At 49.8% G+C, this 26,467-nt stretch overlaps 1 protein-coding gene across 1 annotated transcript in view; it reads right to left on the reverse strand.

The window, feature by feature from the left end:
- The window catches only part of NMNAT2 (nicotinamide nucleotide adenylyltransferase 2), a 122,647-nt gene that overhangs the window by 13,748 nt on the left and 82,432 nt on the right, over positions 1-26,467 (reverse strand). Inside the window, exons 2-8 of the mRNA XM_019635469.1 lie at positions 21,246-21,334; positions 20,392-20,459; positions 17,615-17,693; positions 14,297-14,423; positions 12,259-12,339; positions 11,049-11,093; positions 6,954-7,030 (exon numbers count right to left, since the gene is read on the reverse strand). Coding sequence (XP_019491014.1) covers positions 6,954-7,030; positions 11,049-11,093; positions 12,259-12,339; positions 14,297-14,423; positions 17,615-17,693; positions 20,392-20,459; positions 21,246-21,334 — 566 coding nt within the window. The remainder of the gene's footprint in view (positions 1-6,953; positions 7,031-11,048; positions 11,094-12,258; positions 12,340-14,296; positions 14,424-17,614; positions 17,694-20,391; positions 20,460-21,245; positions 21,335-26,467) is intronic.

Raw genomic sequence — 26,467 nt, forward strand, 5'->3', positions numbered from 1 at the left:
GTGGGGGGGTCGCTAATCCCAGGGGTGGAAGTGTCCATCGGGCTTCCTGGCTGGGGCTGGCCTGTCTGATAAAAACCAGCTGAGCCTGAAAAACTAAATGTTTGTCTTTGCTCCATTTGTCCCAGAGCCCTGGGATTTCTTCTGGAGTGGCTACTGCCCCAGGGTTCTTCCTCTGTTTGTTTTCTTTGGTTGTTTTCCCATAGCTGGTGGATGGAGGAAGCAGTTAGCCCATGGCTGGTTGGCTGGAAACATGTAGGATACGGCCAGTTAGAGCCAGCCTTTAGAATGCTGGGCTTTGAGAAGTACAAGAAAAAGAGAAAAAGAAAAGCCACTGTGTTCTTTGGCCCAGCTTGGGTGCCTAATGTTCCACCTTTGGATTAAATATTGGCCCTTGATTATTTAAAATGCAAATACCAGTTGAGGGCAGCCAATGCATTTAATCATTAAACTGCATGATTTTGCCAGCTTGCTAAAAAAGTCAAAAGCTTCCCAAATAAAGACCAAGAGAAACCTTCTAGTTGCAATCAGCCAGAACAACCTCCCCCTAAAGGCCTCATTTTCACCACTTGAACTTTTACAGCCTTCTCTCAACCCAAAAAGCCATTCTCTTTCTGCCCACTTAACCCAATCCTGCCCATCATTCAAAGCCCAGTTCAAGTGCTGCCTGCTACGAATTACATATATTATTCCTCTCACTTGTCTGTCTAATCTGGGTTAGGGATCTAAAGATATATGCCGAGTCCTGCTCTGCCATTCAATTGCTATGCGGTCGTGAACAAGTCACAATCCACTTGAGCCCTGGTTTCCATACCTATAAATGGCAATAGAGATTCGTGTTCTAGGGCTCCAGTGAGAAACAATGCAAGTGTTTATGGTCTGTCTCCCCAGTAGAAAGGAAAGTGCACACGGGGGTGGAGAGGACTTGATCTATTTTGTTTTCTCTGTTCCTGCAGCCTGAGAACCATGTCGGGCACGTGGTAGCTACTCAATAACTATTTTAAAACCAATGAAGGAATAAAAGCCGACATTGATTGAGTGCTTGCTAGGTTCAGAAATTCTTCTCAAGTTTCTACATGTTTTATTTCACGGCATTTAGGGAACTAATGTAATAAAAAGCAAGATATTTTTAGACGGCAAGCGCTTCAAGGGCAAATAACATGCTTGTGTTTATAGCAGGCACTCAGTAAGTATTAGCTGCAAGATTGATGGAAGGAAAGAACAGTTGAATCAGGATTAATCTGCCAGGCTGCCTTCCATGATAATATGATGGACAAAGCAGCTGCAGCATAAGGTCCTTAGACAACAGGCTTCGTTGCGGGGAGGGGAGTGAGTATAAACGTTTCCTGCTTCTCAAATCTGGCCGTGGCTGACCCTTTAGCCTCTGGCCTGGATTTCCCGCAGATCTTGGTCCGTGCCCGGACACCTGCTTTGGCGCTGGTGTCAGGAAGCCACACCACAAAGATCAGGTCTCCTGGGGGAGGCCAGTTCTCTAATAAAAAGTCCAGGAATGGGACAGGCTAGGGGGACTGGCTCTTATCTCCAAGGTTAGTCTGAATCTGAACTCAAGAATCTTGATCTCGTGGCAGCCGGTGAGCTCAGGTGGTTAGAGCAGAGTGCTCACAATGCCAAGGTTGCCAGTTCGATCCCCACATGAGCCGCTGAGCTGTGCCCGCCACAACTAGATTGAAACAACTACTTGACTTGGAGCTGATGGGTCCTGGAAAAACACACTGTTCCCCAGTAAAAATAATAATAATAATAAAAAAGAATCCTGATCTCTAAGAATCTGAATCTTGGATTCTTTCGGAAATCCAGAATGAAAATGCCAACTGCCAGAACACACAAGCAGCTCTTTTGTATGCTATGGAGAGGAACTTGACGAGTGCCTATGGAATTTTCCAGCAGTGGGATGTAAGGGGAAAGGGTGTGTCAGTGGTCAGAGGAGGTCAGCATGCTCTGGGGGCTAATGGATCTTTGTGCCTATTAGGAAATGCCCACGGGGTGTGTTTGGGTGGGGGTGGAGTTGTCCCTTTAGTGTCATTCGATTTCGGGATGAAGAGCATTGGTTCAGGAATCCAACGCAAAAGAAAGAGCCAGAGTGACTCAGTAGAGAGTTTGTGACCGAAAGAGGCCTTGGCAGTCGTTCTGTAGAACAGACTGCGTCAGCTGCTTCCCAGCCTGGGTGGGGGCAGAACTGCTCCACGCTTCCCTTGAGCTTTCTTTGCAGAAGGGTGGAGAGACTTCTATTTCTCCTGAGACTTGTTTGAACTAGTGGCTTCTCTCCTGCCTTGTTTCTGAGGAATCCTGGAGAAGACATGGGAGGCTGTAACACAAAGCCAGGGCCTGGGAGCCTACATGAGACAGATTAACAAAAGAAAATAGCCAAATTTAATTACATATGTGCATGTGGGAACTGCACATGCATGAAAAGCTCAGAGACGGACATTCCGAGCTAGGGATGAGGTAAGAAACCGTGGGACGTCAGAGGGGAGGAAGGCCATTCGTAGGATGATAAGAGCAGATGTTCAGCAATTAGATGTCTGCCCTGCCCTAAAGATAGGTCATAAAATCTTATTTCTGGTGATAACTCTTATTACGGGCAAGGCCTCAAGTTTAAATTCTTTAAGGGAGAGGTAAAAGTTTCTCGTGAGCTCACAGGATCTTGACTGCCTGAACCTCAAAATAATCCACATGCCAAGGTAGCACATCTTAGGGAGGCCTGTTCTGAACTCCTTCAATATAAAACAAAATGACTTTTAAGCTGAATCCTAAACAACAAGAAGGGGCCAGACATAAGGCTACCTGGGGGAAGAACATTCCGAGCGAAGCCACAGCTAGTGCAAGGGCCCTGAGGTAGCAAAAACTATTCAAACAAAGAAACCAGGTGGAGCTCGAGCTCAGAGAGTTGGGAGAAGTAGACAAGGAGCAGATCATGATAAACATGGGGTTTCATTCCAATGGCAAAGAGAAGTCATTCGAGTGTTTTAAACAGAGGGCTTAGTTTCCATTAGCAACAGGATCCAGTTTACACTGGTTTACCCTGGCAAGCCTACCTGGTAAGACCCTCTGTAGGATCATGAGACCAGGGTTCAGAATCCTGACCATCTCCCCCAAACAGTGCTGTCTTCTCAAGGTACTTGGGCGACTTGGGCCCACTTATGTGTCTTCTCCAGATGAGGAGATTCAGGGATGAACGTGTGACTATTAATAAGGAGGGGAAGAAACATTTATTAAGGTACCTACTATGCACCAGGCACATGCTAGGAGTTTTGTTTATTATTACATTTACTCCGTATAACAACTGTCTTCTGAGATATGTGCCTCAGTGCTCATTTCACAGATGGGGAGATGGAGAGTCTGTGAGATTTAGTAACTAGGCCCAGTTGCACAGCTAGGAAGTGAATTTGAACCCACTCTGGTCTGCTTTAAAAGCTCTCTCTGCCACATGACACCTCTTCTAGAACCATGTTTAAGACTCACATTGTAGTGACTTGAAACTTTTTGGGGTTGAAAATACACTCTTCTGGTCCGGCCAAGTGGCACGTTGGTTAAGAGCTGGCTTGGGACACCAGCTCTTAGCAGCAGGCCCCTGTTGGGTTCCACATGAGGGCCAGTGACACTACCCTCTACAGCTAAGATGGTGATCAATAGCTCGACCTGGAGCTGGGCTGCTATGAGTCACTGGCGACGGCGTAGGCTGCAGCCCCTGCTGCAGTGGGCTGCCATAAGCTACCGTGAGTGGCCAGCAGCCAGTGTGAGCAGCTGGCAGCCGGTGTGAACTGCCAAGAGCCGCTATGAGTGGCCGTCCGGTGGCCGGCAACCGATCTGCCTTACCCGGGAAGAGCACAATGATAATACCAACATGGGCTAGTGAANGCCTCATGCCTGGTGACGTCATGGCTAGGAACTGAAGTTCCGGGCAAGCCCCGGATGGTAGAACGTTCTAGTAGAATAAGCAGGGTTACACCCAGGCTTAAAAGAAAGACCTTCCTTTTCTAGACCTAGAGACCCAAATAAGGACAGTGGACTAATTCATTCACTGAGTGACTAGCTAGTTTCCTGCTCCCTACATGCCCCTTTGTCCAACTCCAACCCTATTTCTCGCAGAGAACCAGACCCTTTATGGGAGGAATTTGCAGGGCAGATAACTGAATGTTTTGAAGCCAATGGCTTTAATCTCAGTGAAGATTTCACTAGATGTCCCGAGGAGGTGGGAGAAACTAGAGGGGACACCATCAGAATAAAAAGAAGAGCTTTTGCTGTCTCCCCTCCCCCACCCCCATACTAGAAAGAAGCTAGGGGTCTGTGAGACCCACCCCGCCCCCCTCCCAGACATCACCCTAGGGTCCAAGCCTCAGAAAGAAGTGGGGCCTGGTGATCATAGGTGGGTGGAGCCCAGCGCTGGGCTTCCAGACTCGGCCAGGAGTTCCGTGCCCCAGGTGGGCGCGAAGCAGAGGGCCACCAACTTCAAGGGCCCATGAAGGCCTGAACAGAGGTGTCTGCGGGGACCCCTGTGAATTGATGATCATGTTCAGGACGCATAAGAGCCTGGCTCTCAGGTTCTGCTGGTTGGCAATGACTGAGATTAACTTCGTACCATTCCTGTGAGATAGAGGTTGGCGTTGAATTTTAATTTGGTTTACATACATTAAACGTGGTATTTCTGGCCCACCTGTGTTGGGGGCTGAGGTTCACACTCATGATATAAGGAAACAGCTCCTTGTTTTTTGTTTGTTTGGTTTGGTTTGGTTTGGTTTTGCCTCTACTTCAGATGCCATGATTTTAAGGACCCCACAGGCTGGCTGTGGGCCGAATCAAGGGACTGAGCATTTGGCCCGGTGGGTGTTGGGGGGTAGGGCTCTAGGCTCTAGAAAGGTCTCTGGAGCGAGCTTTGAGTGTCTGCTTCACCCCAATCCCCTGCTGCCTGTGCTGTGGGCAGGAATTCTCACCACCCTGGACAGGAGTGATGGGGGTCCCTGCTGGCCTGAACTGTTGTGGCCTCTGGGAGCAGCCAGCCTGGGTGCCCTGGACCTCCCAGGTGACCAAGCAAGGGGGAACACAGCTGAGTAGACAGTGGCCTCACGCTACCTCCATGTCACACTCTCAGTCAATCAACAGCTATTGGTGCCTCAGTATTTTCTGTCTTCACCGACATGTCATTTCAGCACCAGGGACCAACTGGAAGAGAAGAGGCCGGGGCTTCTTTTTCTGGTCTTCAAATGTCAGACCTGACAGCATCAAGGGCAGCCATTTTGGAGAGATGTTCGGGGACCGGCAGTCAACACTCTCACCAGGAGGAACAAAAAACTGGCTGGGCTTTCAGGGCCCCAACTGTGTAAATTTCAGGCTCCAGAAAGCCTGGGTCTGAACTTGAGAGGAGGTGCTAGATGTTGACTTAATTCCCCACCCCCCCCATCCCACTGCCCGGGTCTCCCCATGGGATGGGGCCCCAGGCAATTGCCCAGATTTGCCTGGGTTCTTGAGAGAGCTTTGCTGAGTTCTTGTACTGAACTTTGCCTGCGTTACCTTTTAATTTTACGGCGCTTTGTGAAGTAGAGTGGAAAGTAAAAGTTAATTAGGCCACCTAATCCAGAATTGAAAGGGGGTTTTAGAATATCACCTGCAGGAAATCGTTCAAGGCTGGAGATGAAAGAATTACACAGTGTAATTTGCTTCCCTGAGATGCTGCCTCCCGTCTTGGTTATCCCACAGCATGTTAGCACGTATGCCCTTCACCTGGAATATCTATGTGTACAACTCTATGTCTGTTCAGGTAAATTGTATGTAACTGTGTGTCAGGTACTGGGCTAGGCACTTTACATAGACAATCTCATTTAACACTCCCCAAATCCTAGGAGGCAGGCACCATTATTATACCTATTTAGAGGTGAGAAAAACTGATGCTCAGAATATAGTTTGTCATGAGTTGTATTGGAGGAGAACTGGAATCTTGAGTGATCCTAAAGGTTCTCTTTCTCTCTCTCTCTCTCTCTCTCTAAGTACATGAAAAAATTTCATACGCATACATCTTGCCACCTAATGCTTTGGGGCAGGGACTGTCTTGTATATTTCTTTAAATTCTCAGACTGCTACAGATAACATTCTATAGATTTTATAGATTAAAAAACAAACAAAAAAACCCCGAGGCCCAGAGTTGTTGAGTGATTTGCACAGAGTCACACAGCAAGTTAATAATAATAAAAAAAAAAAGCACTAGGTCTGGAATTACTGCTCTGAGGCTCCAGCTTCCGTAGGACTACGGGAATGGAAACCAGCACTAATCCTGGCGAGTAGATGAATGAATTAATGAAAGAACAGGAATGAATGTGTGGCTGAAGGGCGAGTAGCTTATGAATTAGTGGGCATAAGACCATCTCAGTCACATCTAGTAACAAGAGACGTCCGCTAAGCTTCTAAATGGTGGAAGTTGAACTTCCTGGTTCCCTCTATCCCAAGCCAACTGCCTGAATGATCCCACTGACCTTTTGCCATTACCTTTTCCCCTCTTGACCCCATTCTCCCAGTTGAGGGGATTCTAGGGTGGTATTTACTACCCCTTCAAAAGGAATCAAAGGAAAACAAAACACACAATAATTCAAAAGGGCAAAGGCTGTTTTTTTATCCCTCCCTCCCCCACCTCCTGCCACCAGCACAAGTGGGAGCACCCCCCCACCCCCAGCACTACTGGGAGAAGGGGAGTCTGACTCACTGCTTTTCCCCCATGGCTTTATAGGAGCCAGCATGAGGAAACATGAACGTGAAAATGCGGCAGGAGGTAAAGCCTGGGGTAGGCGAGAACTTGCTTCCCTAGAGAAGTGAATGGACTGTCCTCCTGGGAGCCCATGGTTAGGGTGGGAGGCTGTGGGGAGAGGGAAAACCAGAGGCCAAAATCAAGGGCCCCTCCTATCCTGCCCCATGCCAGCTGCGTAAGGTGTCATAACCTTGCTACTCACATCTGCCTCGTTCCAGAGCCCTGGGATGCAGAAGGACTCCAACAGGTCACTGCCACACAGCAGCAGGATCCGCAGCTCTGAGGAGGGGACAAAGTTTGCACAGGGAGTAAGTGAAGACCTGGGAAACGTGCGGCTCAGCCTCCTTTCCCCGATGCACGCGGAAGTCTCCCACCCTGGGGGCTCCAGAGCCGTCTTCCAGGCTCCCCTTCCCCATGGCGTGTGCAGTGCAGAAAGCTTAGCTCACCTCTCCCCCAGGCTCCTGTACAGACCCCCTCTCGTCCCCCGTGGGAGGAATGACTTATTCAGGGAAGAGTCTTGGTTTGCCCGGTACAGAGGGGTTCCTGGGGACATGGGTCTTTCTGTGCTAAACCAGGATGGTTGGTCACCCCAACAGAGCCTGAGCCAGCTATGTGCTTTGTCTAAGGGTCCCTCTCTTTTGCTCCATATCAAACTCAAGTGTCGGTGCAGTTTGGCTTCTCTGCTGTTGCGCCTTACCTGGGGACTGTCTCCCAGGGTGGGGACAGTGGGGAGAGGACACCGAGTGTACCCAGGCAGTAGCTGAGTTCCTCAGATGCCCCCTCTTTACATGGCCACTGTCCTCAGCAAAGGGCTTGACAAGCAATGCTGAGCACCCCCCCCCTTTCTCACTCCCAGGCACACTTCACTCTTGGCAGTTGTTTTTCTTTCCTCATTAAGCCCACTCTGAATTATTCCAGCGAGACCCATCATGGTTTAAAACAGGCAGCAAACTGACTCGCTCATTAAAACGGAGCAATGGGGAAAAGAGAATCCGGGATTCTCGGAACCCCAGGGGAGAGATCTCTCCCCGGGGTGTGACTCAGGGTGGCCTGCTTAGTTCCCAGACATCCCAGGCCCTCTGTCAAGAGGCCATGGCTGTGGGCGTCCTGTCTGAAACAGTGAGACAGCCCCGTTCTGAGCCTTCCAGAGACCTCTGCCACCCGGGACCCTGAGGCTGTGCTGGCCGACAGCTCTGCCTGCCTTCTACCCCACAGCTAGCTCGGGGCCCTGACAAGGACGTTCAGATGCTGAACTTGTCTGCGCTGCTGCAGTCTCCAGATGGCTCAGAGGAAGTCTGCTGGGCTGCCGACAGGCTCACCGTCCCACTCAGGCAGACTATCTTCAGGGAGCGCCGTAGGACAATGGGGTCTGAACTCCTAAATATTCTTGCCTGCCGCCTCTCCCCTGCTCTCCTCTCTCTCCTGTGCCATACTAGCCTAATGACCTGTTTATGCACAGGGACCTTAATTTATCTTTATAGAACCAGGGCCTGGCAGAGAGACCTGCCCACGGTAGGTGCTCAGGATGTATTAAATAAGGGAACAGCAGAGAAGGTGACCACAGCAGGCAGGCTGTGCTGGCTGGGCTGGCTGCCATGGCCTTTGCTTTTATGGCGTGGGGCCCCTGGGGGGAGGGTTGCCCTAGTCAGCGGTGCCGCCTCCCTCCATGTTATGCCATGGGGTTACTGGCCCAAATCCCCAGCTGTGAACGTGAACCAGCCTTGGTATGGCTGAGAGGAGACACACCAGGCTCATTCCTGGGAGCCTGTGTTCCTCGTCCCCAGCTTGGAGCTACTCAGAGTTCCGGGTTGGTTCTCTGTTGAAAGACTGGGGCCCTGAAACTCTGGTCGCCTAAAAGTTCAGTTAGGTGACTGTGTCCAGAGGATGTACTGGCCCTCAGCTCTCTCCACATCAGTGGTTCTCATCTGGGGGCTATTTTGTCTCCAGAACTTGGCAATGTCTGCAGGCATTTCTGGTGGTCGACTGGAGAGAGGGATGTGCTGCTGGCACTGAGTGCTTACAGGGCAGAAATGTTGCCCAACATTCTGCGACGCACACAGCAGCCCCCACAACACAGAATCATCTGTTCCCAAACATCTATAGTCCGGTTGAGAAAGTGCTCTACAGTCATGAAAAGGAGCCTCTTTTCTATTCCCCAGAGACTTGCTTTCCCATTCGAGTGTAGTGTTGGTTTTTGTTTTATTTTATTTTTTTATTTATTTATTTTTAAGCCAAGCACAGAAAGTTAAAGAGCGGGGTCTTCACTCTTTCTTGCAGGACCAGAGCAGATCATTTTGTCACAGACCAGAGGCTCTAGCAGGGCTTGTGATCCCACGTGCGGCCACTGGAGGGCAGCAGTGATTTCTCCTGGTTTATTGCATGAGACTCATGGGGACCTTTCCAGCCCACAAAGCCTTTGGTTTGGGCGGCTCCCCCGCACCCCCGCCACCACCCCCTCACCCCAGGTGCCGTCAGCCGGTTAAGAACATGCAAATGGAGCCTAGATGCTAACTGAGCTAGGAGAAAAATGGCTTTTTCCTTCTTGTGAAGAGTGCAAGGGGATTGCAAAAAGGGAACACGTGAGCCAGAGGGCCTCCCAGCACAGAGGTCTGGAGGCAGGGCAGGTCTCTCCCACCTCCTCTGGGTCCCACCCCCACTTTCCCAGTTCATCGCGTCCAGGGTCCCAGAGCCAGCAGCCAGAATCAATGCTCATCTGCCGCCCTCCCCACCCAGGAATCTGTGCTATGTGAAGGCCAGGCCCTGCGGCCCTTTCCAGCCCCCACCTGTGCCAGGCCAGGCCATTGATCCATCCTGACAGCTGTGGCCACCCAGCTTTCCTTTCTCCAAAAGAAGAGGAAGTAAGATGGGACTAACACTAGCCCTGCCCCTCCCAAGGCTGCAGTGAGATAACTATGGGAGAGCCTTGGGCCCACAGCAGTGCACTGTGCAAACACCCATCGGCACTGCCCAGGGCAGGGATGGTCTGATGCCCTGGCCCTGGGTGCTGGGAAGGTAAACAAGGTCACACCTGAAGCTTGACCACAATGAATGCCTTCTGGAACAAGGAAGGAGAGGAATACATTGCAATACAGTTAAAAGTCTGAAGGCTGCTCTGAGCTCTGCTGGTCAAGAAGGTAGTCCCCGACCAGGTGTGGGACCTCTGGGAAGCAGGGCTTTCGCTCCCATCCTGGCCTTTTCCATGTTTGGGGCTGTGGAACCTGAACCGCTCCCGCCTGCTTTCCAGGAGCAACAAGGAAACCAGGGGCCACTTTTTGTGGCCCTCAGTGATGTGCTGGTAAACATAGGATATTAAAATACAGTGAAACAATTAGAAAGGGAGGAGTTTTGAGTACTCATTATTTTTGTTTTGAATGCGATGCCCTCCAGCCCTAGAAAGAGAAACCCCAGGAACGGGAGACCTGCAGTATCACTGCGGCTGCGCATTGCAGATTGGGCATGTCTGCGGGACACCAGGCTGCCTTTCATCCAGGAGATCCAGGTATTCAGTTGTCACTGATCCTCCTTGTCGCCTGGTGCCTGGGCCAACTCTAGCTACATTCTGGATCCTGTCTACTCTTCCTCCAGCTTCAGACGCTTTTGTCTCCCACTTGTGTCTCTCACCTACTCTGGAACCTTGGAAAGATTTCCGTTTTCTGCGTTGCTGCCCAGGGTTCCCCAGGACTCAGCTCCCTTCCTCAGGTGGGTCAGCGCCTTCCCATCTGAAAGCTCCATGGAACTGCCCCCACCTGCTCTGGCCTTGGGCCTGCGAGGCCCTCACATGGGCAGCAGATGCCTTAGCCTCTGCCCAAGGCTGCAGGGAGGTTGTGGAGGTGGCTTTCAGCCCCTCTCTGCTCCTCATTTCTCCAAGCAAGCAAATCCTCCGATCAGAAAGTCCTGGGGCCTGGGGCAAGGGAGTGGGGGTAGGGCGGAGGAGAGGGGAGGTGTGGAGGGTCTTCTGCCTCGTGCACGTTGTCGTGGGCAAAAGAAGAATCTCTCTGGCTGGCGCTGGAGCTCGACTTCCATGTGTTTTGAATCAGGGAGAGGAGGCTCTGAAGGGAAACTTGCCGATGGATCCGGCCTACCTCCTGGGAACTGGCGCGACTCCATGTAGGAGGTATAAAAGGGGTGATGGGGGGGGGGGCAGCTAAGACTGTGGTCTTAGCTTGGGAACAATCACTCTCCTGGGAGGAGACCCTGTGACAAACATGACCCAGGGTTTTCAAGCCCCTCCCCTCCCCCACTCGGCCCATGGTGGAGGCAGGTGACTCCAGTCCCCTGCTTTGCCAGCCCCACTCACCAATCTCCTCGTACCGCATAACCGTGCCCAGGTTGGCATTCTCATCTAGGGAGGAAAGGGAATGCAGAAGCATTAGGGACCCCGACTTCCTGGTACCCAACACGCAGCCCACCTGGGGCTCCTTGGAAGGAGTACAGGATGGGGTGGGGCAGGTGGGAGTGCACTCGCTGCCCTGCACCAGGGGCGTCTGAGTGAGTGGACAGCACAGCTCAGCGTAAAATGGAGAAGGAGCGTCTCCTTAGGCCCCAGGGTGGACGTCACATTTCTGGGTCTGTCAGAATCAGGCAGGCTCGTTAGAGAGCCAGTGCCTAACGCGCGCGCGCACATACACACACACACACACACACACACACTCATGCTGAGCGCCTCCTGTTTCTTTCTGTGTTTTAGGGAGGCTGGCTGCAAGAGCAACATCCTCAAAACCTAAGGAGACAGCTTTGAGTCCCAAGGAGATGGCCCTTTCTCCTTAGGGGTTACCTGGTTGAAAGAACAAGCAAAACGGAGCATGCTGAGATGTTTCACGTGGCGGAATGCAGCAAGAGCCCGAGGAAAGTGTGAAAGACAGAGTCTCTGAGGTGTGCTCTGGAGCATGCAATACCTGCACGGGGGTGCATGGTGTGCACAAGGCCGCAGAGATGCCACCTTGGTTCCCTGCCTCCCTTCCTTCCTCAGCCTTAGGCTCTTAGTTCCTTCTCAAGATGCCTGAAATTGGAAATCTCAGAAATGGCAGACGTCAGCCCCAGGGGATCAAAGGAATGAGGTCTAGGCCTTCAGCTCTTCTGCAGAGATGAATTTGAGGACTCTGTAAGAGCCCCAGGGCCTAGGATAGTCTCATCCATGCTGAGCCCTTAGGGGCGCAGCCAAAAACCAAGGCATGAAGGAAAGAGAGTGCGTTTCTTAGCCTATCAGCAGGAGTACAGACATGGCTAGAGCTGCCGGGCTGAGGGAGGGCGCTGGACCTCCTGAAAACCCGTAGGCATGTAGACACGTTCTGTGGGGGGTGGAGAATGACCTCACATCCCCGAGTGAGGTCCCCCAGGCAGCCCGGGGCCATGCTGATGGTGCCCTCTGGGCTCCCTTAACAGCTCAGCACTGGCACTGCAGGCCCGGTGACATTCCTGTTTATCCATGGCCATCCCACAGCAGGTGCTGGGGGAGGGATGGGGGAAGAAAAGAGGCAGGACTGGGGACAAAGTCCTTGCTCCCTTACCCACAAAGGTGAAGCGTTCCACAGGCGGGCGGACGCAGCAGATCCGGCTTAGGCTTTCTCCCACCTTCCCCAAGATCTTGGCTATGGGAGAAAGCAAGACAGACAGGGACAGAGGGAGAGAACCACTCACAACTTACACGCGTGTCAGCCCGGCATTGGGCCACTGTCAACAGCAGGGGGGCATTGGAGGGGGCAGGGGGTGGGTAGTGGGCGGCAGAAGGAGAGTGGAGAAAAAGAACAGAAATATGACAGCGAAAGTTCCTTCTTCTCGTTCCCAGTCCCAGGCACAAGCATTCTGAGCCACACAGACCGGATTTCATTTTCTGGTCATGTTTGTTACACGGTTGAAATATTGGAAAATGTAGAAGAGGAAAGCATATAAAGAGGAAAATTAAAAAGTGCCCCCTAATCCCACCCCTGGAGGTAACCTCCATTGACATACTTGGTATATTATTGATTTTCTTCCATTTTCTCAAATGTGTATTAGGCAGCTATGTCTGCATAACATCGGCTGGATTATATTCTGTGTTTCAAGGGTGGGTAAGCTGTTTGCTTTTCCATTTTTTAATATCATGAGCATCTGCCCATCACTGACTACTAACTCCCAGATCTAAGGAGATGTGGCCTGATAGAACGAATTCATTTGAAATAATTTCTGCTGGGCTAAGGCATCCCTTCCCACATGCAGATGGTCTTTAGAATAATCAGACACCCTGCTATGGCTGAGAAGGTTCTGGCTTTCAATCATCTCTTTGGCCTCTAACCCAGAAGGCTTTCCTGAGTCCCCATGTGCCGCTGGATGCAAACGATGAAATTCTGACTCTTCTTTATGAGTTACCCTGTTTATAACAGGCTAAGGACATAGGAGCTGATGGTCTCTAGGCTTGGAAAGTAACACCAGGATCTGTCCCTTGCAATTGGCCTGGAAGAAAATATTAGGAGGAACATGGACCAGGGAACCAGACAGTCCTGACTATGAACTCTGAGTTCATACACAGACTATAAGCTGTGTGGCCTTAGGCAAACCACTTACCTTCTCTGAATCTCGTGTAAATGGGAACCTAATTATCTCTATCACCAAATCATTGCATTAGACGAGAACCCCAGTAAAGCACCGAGCGGGTGTACAGTACTAGGCGTTGGGTCAGTGTTGGGGGCCTCCTGCTCTCCGTCACGGAAGAGGTGGCTAAGAGTGTGGGATTCCGGATGCAGGCTCCTGGTCCTGCTACTTCCTCACCGTGTGACCTTGGGCAAGACCCTCCACGCCCTTGGAAGAGGCACAGAAAAATGCTCCCTTCTGTACCTTTCATTCCCAGCTAAGGCAATTATATTTCCATTTCAATGCAGACGAAGAGTGCACACAGTCGCCCTGTCACTCTCTGTCTCTCTGTCTCTGTGACTATTTCCCTCTGATGCTCTATATTAAGGCTTCAAAGTGCGGCCCCTGGACCAGAGCATCAGTATCCCCTTGTTAAAAATGCAAATTCCTGGGCCGGCCGAGTGGCGTGGTGCTTAAGAGCTGGCTTGGGACACCAGGTTCAGATCCCACATATGAGGGCCAGTGACACTGCCCTCTACAGCTAAGATGCTGAACAACAGCTCAACCTAAAGCTGTGCTGCTGTGAGTCTCCTGAGATGGCGTAGGCTGCAGCCCCTGTGGCAGTGGGTTGCCATGGGCTACTGTGTGTAGCCGGCAGCCAACGTGAGCGGCCAGCAGCCGCAGTGAGCGGCCGTCCAGAAGCCAGCGACTGATCTGCCTCGCCCGGAAAGAGCGCAGTGATGGTGCCAACTTGGGCCAGTGAAGCAACGTCCTCCACAACTAGACTGAAGAACAAAAGGACAGCAACTTGTCTGTTCCCCTTCCCCTAATTCCCCAATAAAAATCTTTAAAAAAAAAATGCAAATTCTCAGCACCCTCCCAGACCCACTGAATCAAATTCGGGGGAAGGGGGCAGGCACCTAGCGGCTGGGATTTTAACAAGCCCTTCAGGTGATTCTAGTGTTTGAGAACCACTGCCCTCCACCAATGTCCCCCTACCTGCAGTAGGCTTGGTAGACACATTGTTGTTCTGGTAAATGGGCTGTGGGGTCTCATTTTGGGACTGTCCGATCACAGGCGTCATGGACGGTGTGTTGACATTGGAGAGGATGCAGCCAGTCACCCGCTGGGGAAAATAAGAAGTGCAGAGTCAGTGTCATAGCCGAGTTAGTTAGGAAAAGTGCCTCCCAGTCATCTCCCAATGCTCATCTGCTGTCCATCGCGGTGAGGCCACCTGGGGACGAGGGAGAAGGCTGGGAGTGGGCTCTGGACGCAGCTGCACTGCGTGCCACCCTGGGCTGGCAGGAGGCAGGATGGCTCAGTGGGAAAAGCATGGGATGTGGCATTGCACAGACTGGGGTTTCAGTTTGAGCTCTGTCCCCTCTGGCTGTGTGACCTTGGATCGTTACTTAACTTCTCTTGAGCCTGGCACAGCTGCCTGTCTGGATTGTCGTAGGATTACACAAATGAGCCTATGCATAGTGCCTATAGAGCATCTGGCACGTGGCAGGCTCTTCGTACCCAGCAGCCAACGCTGTAACCTCTGTGCAACGTGCCTACCTACCATCCCTGCCTGCTGCATGGGGCTCAAATGAGGTCATGCCTGCGAAAGAGCTGTGTAAGCTTGGGAAAGGTCATGCAAACACCAGGCATTATCACCACCTGCTGCCTCTCCAGGCCACAGATGCTAATGGCAGGGCCCAGCCAGAGAGCGGTGCCAGGCAGGGCAGAATGTGTGGGTTACAGCAGGGTGGGTGGGGTTCTGGGCACTGCTCGCCAGTGTGGGTACGCATTCCAGAGCCCAATGGAAATTCTGTGTATTAACCGTCGTCCTGTGTTATCTGGCCTGCCGCTTCTCTCCAGCGCCCCAGAAAACGGAGCAGATAATACAGCATCCCTCACAGCTGACCCAGAAGCAGCCTCCCTTGCCTGTGGTGAGGGGACAGTAACTATTGGGATGCATTTTCAATCTGTTTAGCTTCACAGGAGCCATTGCTAATTCAGGGTCCCTTCCCTGAAAGCCACCTTCGTACCCCCACCCACCACAACTTTCTGGTTTACTGAGTCCTACTGTCAGAGGACCCCCAAGCCCCAGGGCTGGGTGACCTCCGAAGGCACCTCTCCCACAAGCCACACTGCAGGCAGAGTGGCATGTCAGTCTTGGGCCCTGGAAAGGCAGGCAATTTGCTTTTGGGGTGACCTGTCACTTCTGTAATGATCCTGACAGGAGAAGGTCACTGCAGCATCCAGCACATCTGGGAGCCAGCTGAGGCCGGGTACCACTAGGGGCTCCTCAGCCAGCTTGTGGGACCCTCTGTCCGGCTGCGGCTGATGGGGTGGAAGGGACAGTCTGCCTCCTTTCTAGTCTTATGTCACCTCCAGAAAAGAAAACGCCACGTTCTCACTTCATAACTGGCCCGGCAGCTGAGGAATTTCTTCCTCTTGCTGCATGCATCATTCGTCCCTTTCTGCTTGCTCTATGCCAGGGAAGAGGAGGCCTGGCCGTATGCCACACTCTGCCCTCATCAGCACTCTGTGGGCTCTTGCCTTCCATACATAGCCTTGAGTCACTTCTTAAGCCCCGTTCCTGTCCCTCCAGACGGTCTCCTCTCCATGCAAGGAACACAGGCCTGATGCTAGGACTGGGGAGGCGGAGACTTATTAGGAAACTGCTCAAGCTCCCGCTCTGAGGCAGGGGGCCATCATGACCTACATTCTCTGCCCATCTGTGCCCATCGCTGCGACCGCTGGGGCTCCTGGCCAAGCTTCCCTGGCCCAGACTCAGGCCTCTGGGCACGAGCAACAGAGGGAGGGTTCCGGAAGCCCAGGCCTTTAGACAGCAAAACAGCACCCAGGCTTCATGGCTGATGCAGCCAGGGCTCACACATGCCTCAGGGTCCCTGATTCCTCCCTTCTGTCACGGCGCCTGAGGCTCCTGTGTGACTAGATGGAGCACAGGCCCCCTGACAATGCCTAGATGACATGTAGTTGCAAGAAATAAACTTGTGTGAAGCCACTGAGGTTTTAGGGGTGTTTGTTACCACAGCATATGTTGGCCTATCCTGACTGACACACTCTTAGTGAGATCCGAGGCTGTTGTGGAAAGCAGCACAGACAGGCAGGCAGTGCCACCCTACGTCGGAGACCTTTTGGGGGGACCAGAAAAAACGCAGGATGTAAAGGGTCCTGAAAGTGGAGAGAAGGGAGATGCATTTTTCTTCAGTTCCATGGGGGAAAAACTTAACAGATGAAGCAACAACCGGCCAGCCCTCCGACTTCTCTGGTGCTCGACCCCCTGGATGGTCTGGAAACTTAAGGCTCCACATCTTTTGAAACAAAGCACGGCTGCATGGCTGGTGGGGTGTGGGGTGATCAGGGGCTGCCAATGGCTCCCCAAGGAGAAAATTCTGACAGGCACTGTGACAGAAAACACGGATGGGATGGAGACACTTCTGGTGTTAGAACACGCCATTTGGTTGTTATCTGGGGCTGGGAAGAACCCCACATGAGGGTGAGTGAAGGTGAACGGGATTGATTGAGTCCGGCCTTGGTCAGTAGGGCTTCTTGCTATCGCTGGTACTGCTTTTCATCCCATCACTGTGGGAGTCCATGGGTTGGGATTGATCTGTGAAGGATGCTTTCTGCATTGGCCAGTGCTGCTGGCGGGTGTGGAACCCATTCGAGGTTGGCAACCAACCAGCTCTTCGGTCACGGCAGCGCGACCGCGAGCTCCAGGCTCCCCTCTGTGTTCACGAAGCAGTCGCTGTGTGTCCTCAGGTACGTCGGCTCACCTCTCTGTGCTTCCTGTGACTCATGCATGAAACGGGGACTAGAACACTGACGGTGGGACGCGGGTGAGGCAGAATGAGTGGGGATGATGGTCCAGTGACTGGCGGGCGTGAAGTCCTCAGCACAGCACCCTGTGCTGGAGTGAAGGCACCGCTGGGTCCCAAACAGGCGGGGCAGGAGGACCTGGCCGCGTGTACTTCCTCCCGGAGCCCCTCGCTCCTCCTGCTTTCTGTGCCTGGTCTCCTTCTCTCCTCACTTTCTAAAGTCTTCTGCTTGTGCTCTCCATCCCACCTTGAACTTGCCGCCAGAAGATGAAAACGGCCCCAGGTGAGACCCAGCCGGAGGAGCACGGCAGGTGCAGCCCCTGGTGCTGCCCTGGGTCCCTGATTCCCTGCCCTCCTTCGTGCTGGTCTCCCCTACAGCTGGTGAGAAGCCAGAAACTGCAGCAGGTCAGGGGCCCTCAGCCCCCCACCCCTGGCCTGCCTGGTTTCTGTGGCCCCCCCCACCCCTCAGCATGGCCCAGCTCACCTTCATGAGGTCCCGATGGTGTTCCAACACACTGCAGGTCGTCTGCCAAGTGTCCTGATAGCACTCCCACGGGTCCACCCTGACAGAATTGGAAAGAGGTTTCCTTTGGTTTCCATTCTCACACGCTTTCCTTATTGGTTCCCTCCAAAGACCACCGCTCAGGGAGCTGAGCAGACCTGGTCATACCACATACTTAGACCTCAAATCCTTCCTGAGCCTCAGTTTCCCCTCTGTAAAAGGAGAGGTGTGTGGCATGGGCTTACATGCAAAGGTGCTGATATTAGTCTGCCTACGTTTAACCCCAGCCCCAGAACTTCTAACTGAAGGGCCTTGGGAAAGTGATGTGATCCTTTGGCGCTCGCTTTCCCCAATGGGAATAACAGCAGCATCTCTCTTGTGGGGTTATTAGCAGGGCTCAATGAGCGTTATATGTAAAGCGCTTATCACAGTGTCTTGCTTTTATTCTTATCTGCAAAATGGGAATTCTCCCCTGGACCTTATAGGATCGTGAGAGCCAGGCCCTCATCTAGTGGTGGCTGCAGTTACCAGAGTTCGGGACTTTGTCCCTGTCTGCCCTCCTGCCCAGAGCGGGTGGGCCTGGCAGTCAGACTGGAAGGCACAGACACACAGACTGGTCAAACCCTCCTGCACACGAGGATGTGAAGTGAGCCAGGATCCAGCCCAGACGGAGGCAGCTCTCGGCCTTAATTGCAAACTTAATGAGCTGCTAAATTGGGATATTTCTCAACATTTTCTTAGCAGTTAAGCATTCCCTGCCCACCTCCCGCCATGCACACACACTTAAGGTTCTCAGAGATGGGATCTCACTAGCTGAAAACCCTCAGAGAGTCAGCCTGCCCTGCACCTGGCTCTCCCTGGAACCCTGACCACTCCTCCCCTGGGACAGGCAGACACCTGACCTGGACAAACAGGCTCCCCTATTTCCAGGGGCCCTGCCGATGCCTAGCCCCCAACTCTAGAGCTAGCTCTGAGCCTCCCTACTGATCTCAGTTCAAAATCCTGATTTTCCAAGTGCCTAGAGGAGTGCCGGGGAGACAGTAAGGGCTCAGTACATATTTGTTGAACAAACGAGGGAATTGGTTCAGAATCTTCTAATCGCATCCAAGCAGCAACAGCCTCCTGCTCAGCATTTTCCCCACTGGACCCCATTTTCCCCGGGAGATGATGAGTCACCATGTTAAGAGGCCTCATTTCTATTCCTGACTTCACCCCACAAGGGCTGTTCACTCTCAAGCCCCTTCTCTTGACTTCTCTGTACCTGTTTCTCATCTGAGAAAAGGCAGCCGTCCCTCTGCCTAACCTGTATCTTGAGGGGATGAGAAAGTCAGCCGGGGGCTTGTGCTTCTCACGCCAATCACTGCACACGGCTGGCAAGGATCCCTGTTTAATGAACATCGTCGCCTCCCTTCACCGCCCTCATTTCCGCCCACCCCGACCCTCCTCCGCTAACTCCCTGCACCCCTCATTCTAAGGTCAGCTTTCCTTCACTTTCTTCCTTTTGTGGAAACCTCTAGGCGCTTCTTGTTTTCCCATGGGGGGACATTACAGTGCAAATGATGTGCCATTATTTTTTTAAAACGTCATCGACTCATGCAAATTATAACTGTAGGAACTTCGGGGAGCATAATGAGTGGAAGCTTGCTTTAATTACACTGCAAGCTGAGCGGCTAACGGTGTCTGCCGTTTTAGAGGCATGTCAGAGGGCAAGGCAGAGAGAGCTCGCCCCTTCCCCCCCACACACACACCCCTCTGTCCCACAGCCTGTGTGGCGCCCCGAGAGCCTGAGTTCAGGAATGGGAAATAGCCAAGTCCAGGGAACATTTCCTGAAAGGCCCTGAGAGTGCATGGGAGTGAGTGGAGATAAAAGTAGAGAGGCATGCTGGGTTTTCTGGCCATGCCTCATCCCAAACTCACTGTTTTCGGAAGCTCCAAGAATACTCCTGGATGCAAAGGTGCTAGAACGTTCAGAAACACTGAAAGCTCCCTTTGTCATTGCATGGGCCCCACAGCTTGGTTAAAAGATAATGTTATCAGCTCGGCCCCCCCTGAAGGTCTATTACCTATGGCCTGCATGGGGCTGTTAAAAAAAAGGACAACAGACCCAAAATGGAGTAACTTGTGCTAAGCCCACATCACCAGATCAAGACCTAATAGCTAACCTAACCGCAGTTCAACCTCTCCCAGCAATGTAATTTTAACCAGTCAATCCGGAATTTCCTGGTCCGCTCTGGTGGGGTAATCAGCCTGACAGCGTCCTCCCATTCCCCACAGGTAGGTTACCTAAGTCTAAACAATCCACTCTTTTCCTCCTTATGCCCATAAAAGCTTTCCATTTAGTGCAGCTCCTTGGAGCTCCATTCTATATGCTAGATGGGATGCTGCCCAATGATGAATCTTTGAATAAAGTCAATTTGATCTTTTTTAAAAAAATTTTTATGCAGTTTCTTTCTTTTCTTTATTTGGGGAACAGTGTGTTTTTCCAGGACCCATCAGTTCCAAGTCAAGTAGTTGTTTCAATCTAGTTGTGGAGGGTGCAGCTCAGTGGCCCATGTGGGGATTGAACGGGCAACCTTGGTGTTATGAGCACTGCGCTCTAACCTACTGAGCTAATCAGCCGCTCCCCAATTTGATCTTTACATCTACTCAGCTGAATTTTGTTATTTAACAGGGCTAATATCGCCTCTGGCCTCCCCTCACACCCACCCCCGGTGAGTCCCCAAGGCCACCTGCCTCTGGTGGCATCCAGCCAGCCCTACCTGATCCAATCAGAGTTCTGGACGGCCAGCTGACACATGATGAGACGATGCCGACTTGACACAAGGCCCTGGGAAGCAACGAAGCAACCATTGAGACACCCACCTGCTCTCCACAGCCTCCCCAAGACACCATCCCAAGCCAGCCCAGCACAAAAGTGCAGCCATTTTTCAGTGGTGACAGGGAATGAGGGAGTGACCCCTTGTCCATCTGCCACACAGACAGGCATGGTGGGGCAGAGGGGGAAAAAAAAGGATAGTGTGTGGAATAGACCACTTGCAACGGGGCAGCCAGTGTGCCCAGCACAGAGATGAGACTCAACTTGGCAGGTGCTGCCTTGTCTCACGGCTCAATCCAACTGCTTAGGTTACCTCCTCTGCAACCCACCAAGTTGTATCTGGGGGAAGAAGGGGAACGCCTGGGAGAGCTCCCAGATTTTCTGGGACATGTGGCAGGGAGGGAGGGGCATGGAAATGAATTTTAAATTAGAGTATAAAAGCTATAAGCCCTTTTTTCTTCTAAGGACTTGCCTAGCCCATAACCAGCCACTAATCTGGCATCCGTGCCAAGTCACACTTGGCCCTTAGCAGGTGTGTCGGCTCCTCTTTTAATGAGTTTGGATGGAGCCTGGCACTATGAGCGGTTGCCTGGTTGTGGGCAGCTGTTCCTCCTCCCAGCTGCAGCCCAACACCCAGCTGCTCACGTCTGACTGTGGTCCAGAGACGGGAAGCAGGGCCCCTGCTACCAGGCATTTTGCGATTCCAGGAATTATAGCAGAAATGGCAGTGGGGCAATTTGATGCCAGAGGAGCCATCAGGTCAGGAAGGGGAGGAGAGGGGCAAAAAGAGGAACCCACCTGTTTTCCGTAAGAGTCGTGCACGGGCGAGACGATCCCGCCAATCACAATGAACCTTCCAGTTTTGTGCAGATAATCTCTGGCTCTTTCTAATTAAGAGAAGAAAACCACACATTAGAGGAAAGAGGAAAGGTGTGGATCAAAGGCGATCATTGAAGTCAATACATTCGGCTCTGGAAGGCGTGTTTCCCAGCTAAATAGAAAGTGTCATTTAAATAGGAAGTGCCAACTTTCAAAAGCAAACTGTCAAAGTTGCGGATTTAAAAGGTTATGGAACCAGATTTCAGCCCCCAAAGCAAAAGGATTTAGAACTCCAGGGGATTGATCCAGTTTTAAAGGTCCTGTGCTGGATGAGCCAGTGTAGTTTAGAGGGATTTAAAACAAGCCTCTCACTAGAAGAGCAATAGACTGGAAATTATCCCTATGATCATTTGCAGAAATTCCAAAGTGCAGGAATAATTAAAAAAAAGAAAAGAAGCAGCAGCCTTTTTATATTATGAAAGGTAGGCTGATTGCCTCATCTCGTTACTCAGAAGAGAAAAACCACCAAAACAAATTTATAGGGCCTTCTATATAATTAGAATTACCATCAAACGAAAAAAAACGTCATTACCGTTGGCTGAGAAAAGTTCAGATAGAGAAAAAGCTTTTTTCCTTAGGAAGGAATTTGTGATGCTGCTTTTTCAAATTGACAAGACATGCCCAATTTCATTTTCATGAAAAAATTCAGCAACCTAGGAAGCGGATAAACATTTTGGTTCTCTTACTTCCAAGGGGGGGTGGTTGTACAATTCCAACAGTGCCTGAGCTTGTTCCGCTGCGGAAATGAGGCATGGATATACTTTATAGGTGAGGGATTCTGTAAGTGAACATGGGCTTTGTAGCAAGGCTGGCTGCATAGTTTACAAGCAAGGTCCCTGGATGACCTTGCTACTAGCTCCCTTACAACTTAAAACTAATTCTTATCACATTGGCTTTTTCTTTTCATGTGAAAACCCTTAGAGTTTTTTCCATAATGAACAGACTTTATTGCTTAGCACAGTGTTAGATTTGTAAAACAATTGAGCAGATAGTACGTCGAGTTCTGTATACTCACCCCCTCCCCTTTTTATTGCACCCCCCTCCCCACCACACACACACCATTTCCCCTCTTATTAACACCTCTCATTAGTGTGGTACATTTGTCACACTTCATGAGTCCCATGCTGACACATTGTTATTAACTATAAGCCATAGTTTCCATTAAGATTCCCTCTCTGTGTTGTAGAGTTCTGTGGTTCCCACGACCTCCTCCTTGGGTTCGATTAATTTGCTAGAGGGGCTCACAGAACTCAAGAAGCGCATTTAGTCACTAGGTTACCGATTTATTACAAAGGATTTTAAGGATATGAATCAACAGCCAGATGAAGAGATGCATAGGGCAAGGTCCCAAACAAAAAAGTCCCTGTCCTTGCTGAGTTTGGGGCCCAGAACCTAGAAGGGTAGAGGAAATTTCTTCCTTCCCCACGATAAAAACTCAGAAACCTAGGAATAGAAGGGAACTTCCTCAGCATGATAAAGAACATCCATAAAACTTACAGCAGATATCATCTTTTATTGCGAAAGGCTAAATGCTTTCTTCCTAAGATCAGGAAGAAGGCAAGGCCATCTGCTCTCACTCACCACAGCGATTCAACACAGGACTCGAAGTTTCAGCTAGCTCAATAAAGCAAGAAAAGCAAATAATAGACACAGAGATCAAAAGGGGGAGGGGAACTGTCTCTACTTTCATATGGCATGAAAGTCTACTTGGAAATCCCAAGACATCTAAGGAAATTCCTAGAACTAATAATCGAGTTCAGTAAGGTCATAGGATATAAGACCAACATAAGAAAACTAATTGTATTTCCATCTGCTAGCAACAAACATGTGGAAATCGAAATAAAAAAGACAAGACCACTTATAACCATTCAAACAAATGAAATACTTAGGTATGACAATAATAAAACATAAACTGAACTTGTATGCCAAAAACTCCAAAATGCTGATGACAGAAATCAAAGAAGATCTAAATAAATGTAGAAACATACCATGTTTACGGATGAGAAGACTCAATGTTGTAAAGGCATTAATTCTCCCCAAATTGGTATATAAATTTAATGCATTTCCTGTGCAAATCCTAGCAAGATTTTTTGGTGTAAATACAGACAAAATAATTCTAAAATTTACATGGAAAGGTAAAGGAACTAAAATACTTAAAACCTTTTTGAAAAAAGAATAAAGTGGGAAAATCCAAATTTCAAGCCTAATTATGTAGCTACAATAATCAAGACGGTGAGGCATTGGCAGAGAGACATGTGGATCAATGACATAGAATAGGGAGTCTAGAAATAGCCCCACACAAGTATAGCTAACTGAATTTTGACAAAGGTGCAAAAAACAATTCAATGAAGAAAGGATAGTCTTTTCAAAAAATGGTGCTGGGGCCATGGGTGACAATAGACAAAAAAGAAGACAAAAACAGAAAAAACAAACAAACCCTCAACCTAAATCTCATACACTATACAAAAGTTAATTCAATAGAGATTGTAGATTTAAATTATGTAAAGTGTAAAACTATACAACTTTTAGATGTAAATATGGGAGAAAATCTTTGGGCCCAAAGATTGGTGAACTCTTAAACATGACACCAAAAACATGATGCATAAAAGAAAAAAACAAAAAAAACCCAATAAGTTGGACTTTGACAAAATGTAAAACTTTTACTCTATGAAAGACCCTGTTAAGGGGGTGAAAAAAACAAGGTGCAGACTGAGAGAAAATATTTGCAATCTAAATATCTGAGGACTCATACCTAGAATATAGAAAGGACCCTCAAAACTCAACAGTAAAAAACTAACAATTAATTAGAAAATAGGCAAAAGACATGAAGAGACATTTTACTGACGAGGACACGCAAATGGCCAATAAGCACATAAAATGATGTTCAGTATCACTCAGTGTTAGGGAAATATAAATTAAGACTATGATGAGATATCACTATTCACCTGGCAGAAAGGCTAAATAAATAATTGACAATACCAAATGCTGGGGTGAGGAGAACCTAGATTGCTCATACATTGCTGGTAGAAATGTAAAATGGAAAACTACTTAGAAAAATGGTTTGGTGGTTTCTTTAAAAACTAAACATAACACTTAGCATACTTATGACCCAGCAACTGCACCCACGGGCATTTTTTCTAGAGAAATAAAAACATGTCTACACACACACACACAAACATGTACAAGATTGTTCACATCAGCTTTATTTGTTATATCCAAATACAGTAAGCAAATAAAATTTTCTATACTAGGTAAAGTGGTTAAGACAAAATGTGGTACATCCATACTGGGAATAAAAAAGAGCAAACTAACCATACATGCAACAGTTGGCATGGATCTCCAGTTCATCATGTTGAGTGAAAAAAAAGCCAATCTCAAAAGGTTGCATATGTATGATTCCATTTATATAATATTATGAGAAATGATACAGATCAGTGGATGTCAAGAGTTAGGGATGGAGGTGGGGCAGGGAAGGGAGGTGGGTGTGATGATAAAGCTGTAGCTCCCGGCAGATCTTTGTGGTGATGGAGCAGTTCTGTATCTGAATTGTGTGGGTTACATGAATCTACACATGTGATAAAACGACACATAACGGTACATACCCTTTCTACCGAGGTCAATATTCTCATTTGATATTGTACTATAGTCACATAAAATGTCACCATTGGGGGAAACTGGGGGAAAGGTACATGGGAGCTCTCTGTGCTCTCTTGGCAACTTCCTATGAATCTATAATTATTTCAAAATAAAACATTTTTTAAAAAGCCTATGGTAAACGATGAAACACTGTACAGTGTTAAGGTGGTAGTATGCAAATCCAGGCAAATGGCAAGCAAACTCGTGGGGCTGGATGCTTCTGGAACTTTCTCTTCTCCTCCCTTTCCATCTTTGCTGCTGTTTTTGGGCTATTACTGCTTGGGAGGGGTTGTCCAAAGCAGTGCTTCTCAAACTTTGATGTGCAGGTCAGTTCTCGGGGGAGGGGGGGGGGGATCGTGTTAGAATGTAGATTCTGATTCTAACAGTCTGGGTGGGGATCTGAGATGAGGGCCAGGGTTAAGGTGAGAGGGTCAGGATCCTTCAAAGTGCAGGATCAGATCCTGTCTTCATTTAATATTATGATATTTGGTTCATCGTGCATTAATTTGTGCATTAATTTTGATTTTTAAAAACATTATTGATCCTGATTACCGAATATTGGGATGACCCCTTAAATTTTGCACTGGAGAGGGTCATCCTTCTTGACCTCACCCTACCCCTGGGACTGCCTGAGATTCAGCCTTTCTAAGAAGCTCCCACATGAGACCAACAGCTGCAGGTCTGTAGTTAATATTTTGAATAACAAGGGACTAATGACAGTTGGGGCAGCCCCTGCAGTGTTAGGATGCCCACAGAAGAAGCTCTCCTCCCTTCCCCCCTCTACCACCACCTCCACTTTGCATGACAAGGACATTTCTGGACATTGGCAAGTAGCCCACGGCAGAGCTATAGCTACGGCCCTGGAATTTAATTTCATGCCAGGCTTCCTGAGATGTGCTTTATTTTTGTCCATCACCTCTGCCCCAGGGGCAGAGCCAAATCATTCTAACATTTGACACTCAGTTCCGACCCACCCTCCATTGGGTCCATGCTCCTTCCTCCTACGCCCCCGGAGTACCGAGTCCTACCCTCAGTACCTTGACGAGCCACTGTGTCTCACCACCCATTCCAGGCCACATAGATCCAGGTAAGTAAGTCTCCAGGTAATTCTCCCTTCCTGACAGCCTGAGTTGGACCCACCAGCCAAGATGGACAAAACACAGGTTCTTTGTCCACTAATAACATCTCATGAGGCAGACATGCCTCGTCTGCCTCCTGGCTGGCTACTCAGTGAACCCAGCTGACATGTTTCATCTCCTCTCCTCTTCCAGGGAGCTAAGGGAGGAAACGCTGGGGTCAGGGCACCCATACTCACTGAATTTTTCCTTTTCAGCTGCCATTGGAAACCATCCCTTCTGAGTTGTAGTCACAGCTGGAGCTGCCTGAATTTTCCTTGTTTGAGAATTATGTAAAGGTGGACAGGATATGTAAACATTAGAAGTCTTAGAAAGCTCAAGCACTGGATAATAAAAGAAGAGACGGAAAGGGTTCAAAACAGACCTCCC

The sequence above is a fragment of the Hipposideros armiger genome, unplaced genomic scaffold, assembly GCF_001890085.2.
Source record: "Hipposideros armiger isolate ML-2016 unplaced genomic scaffold, ASM189008v1 scaffold_22, whole genome shotgun sequence".
Lineage (NCBI taxonomy): Eukaryota > Metazoa > Chordata > Mammalia > Chiroptera > Hipposideridae > Hipposideros > Hipposideros armiger.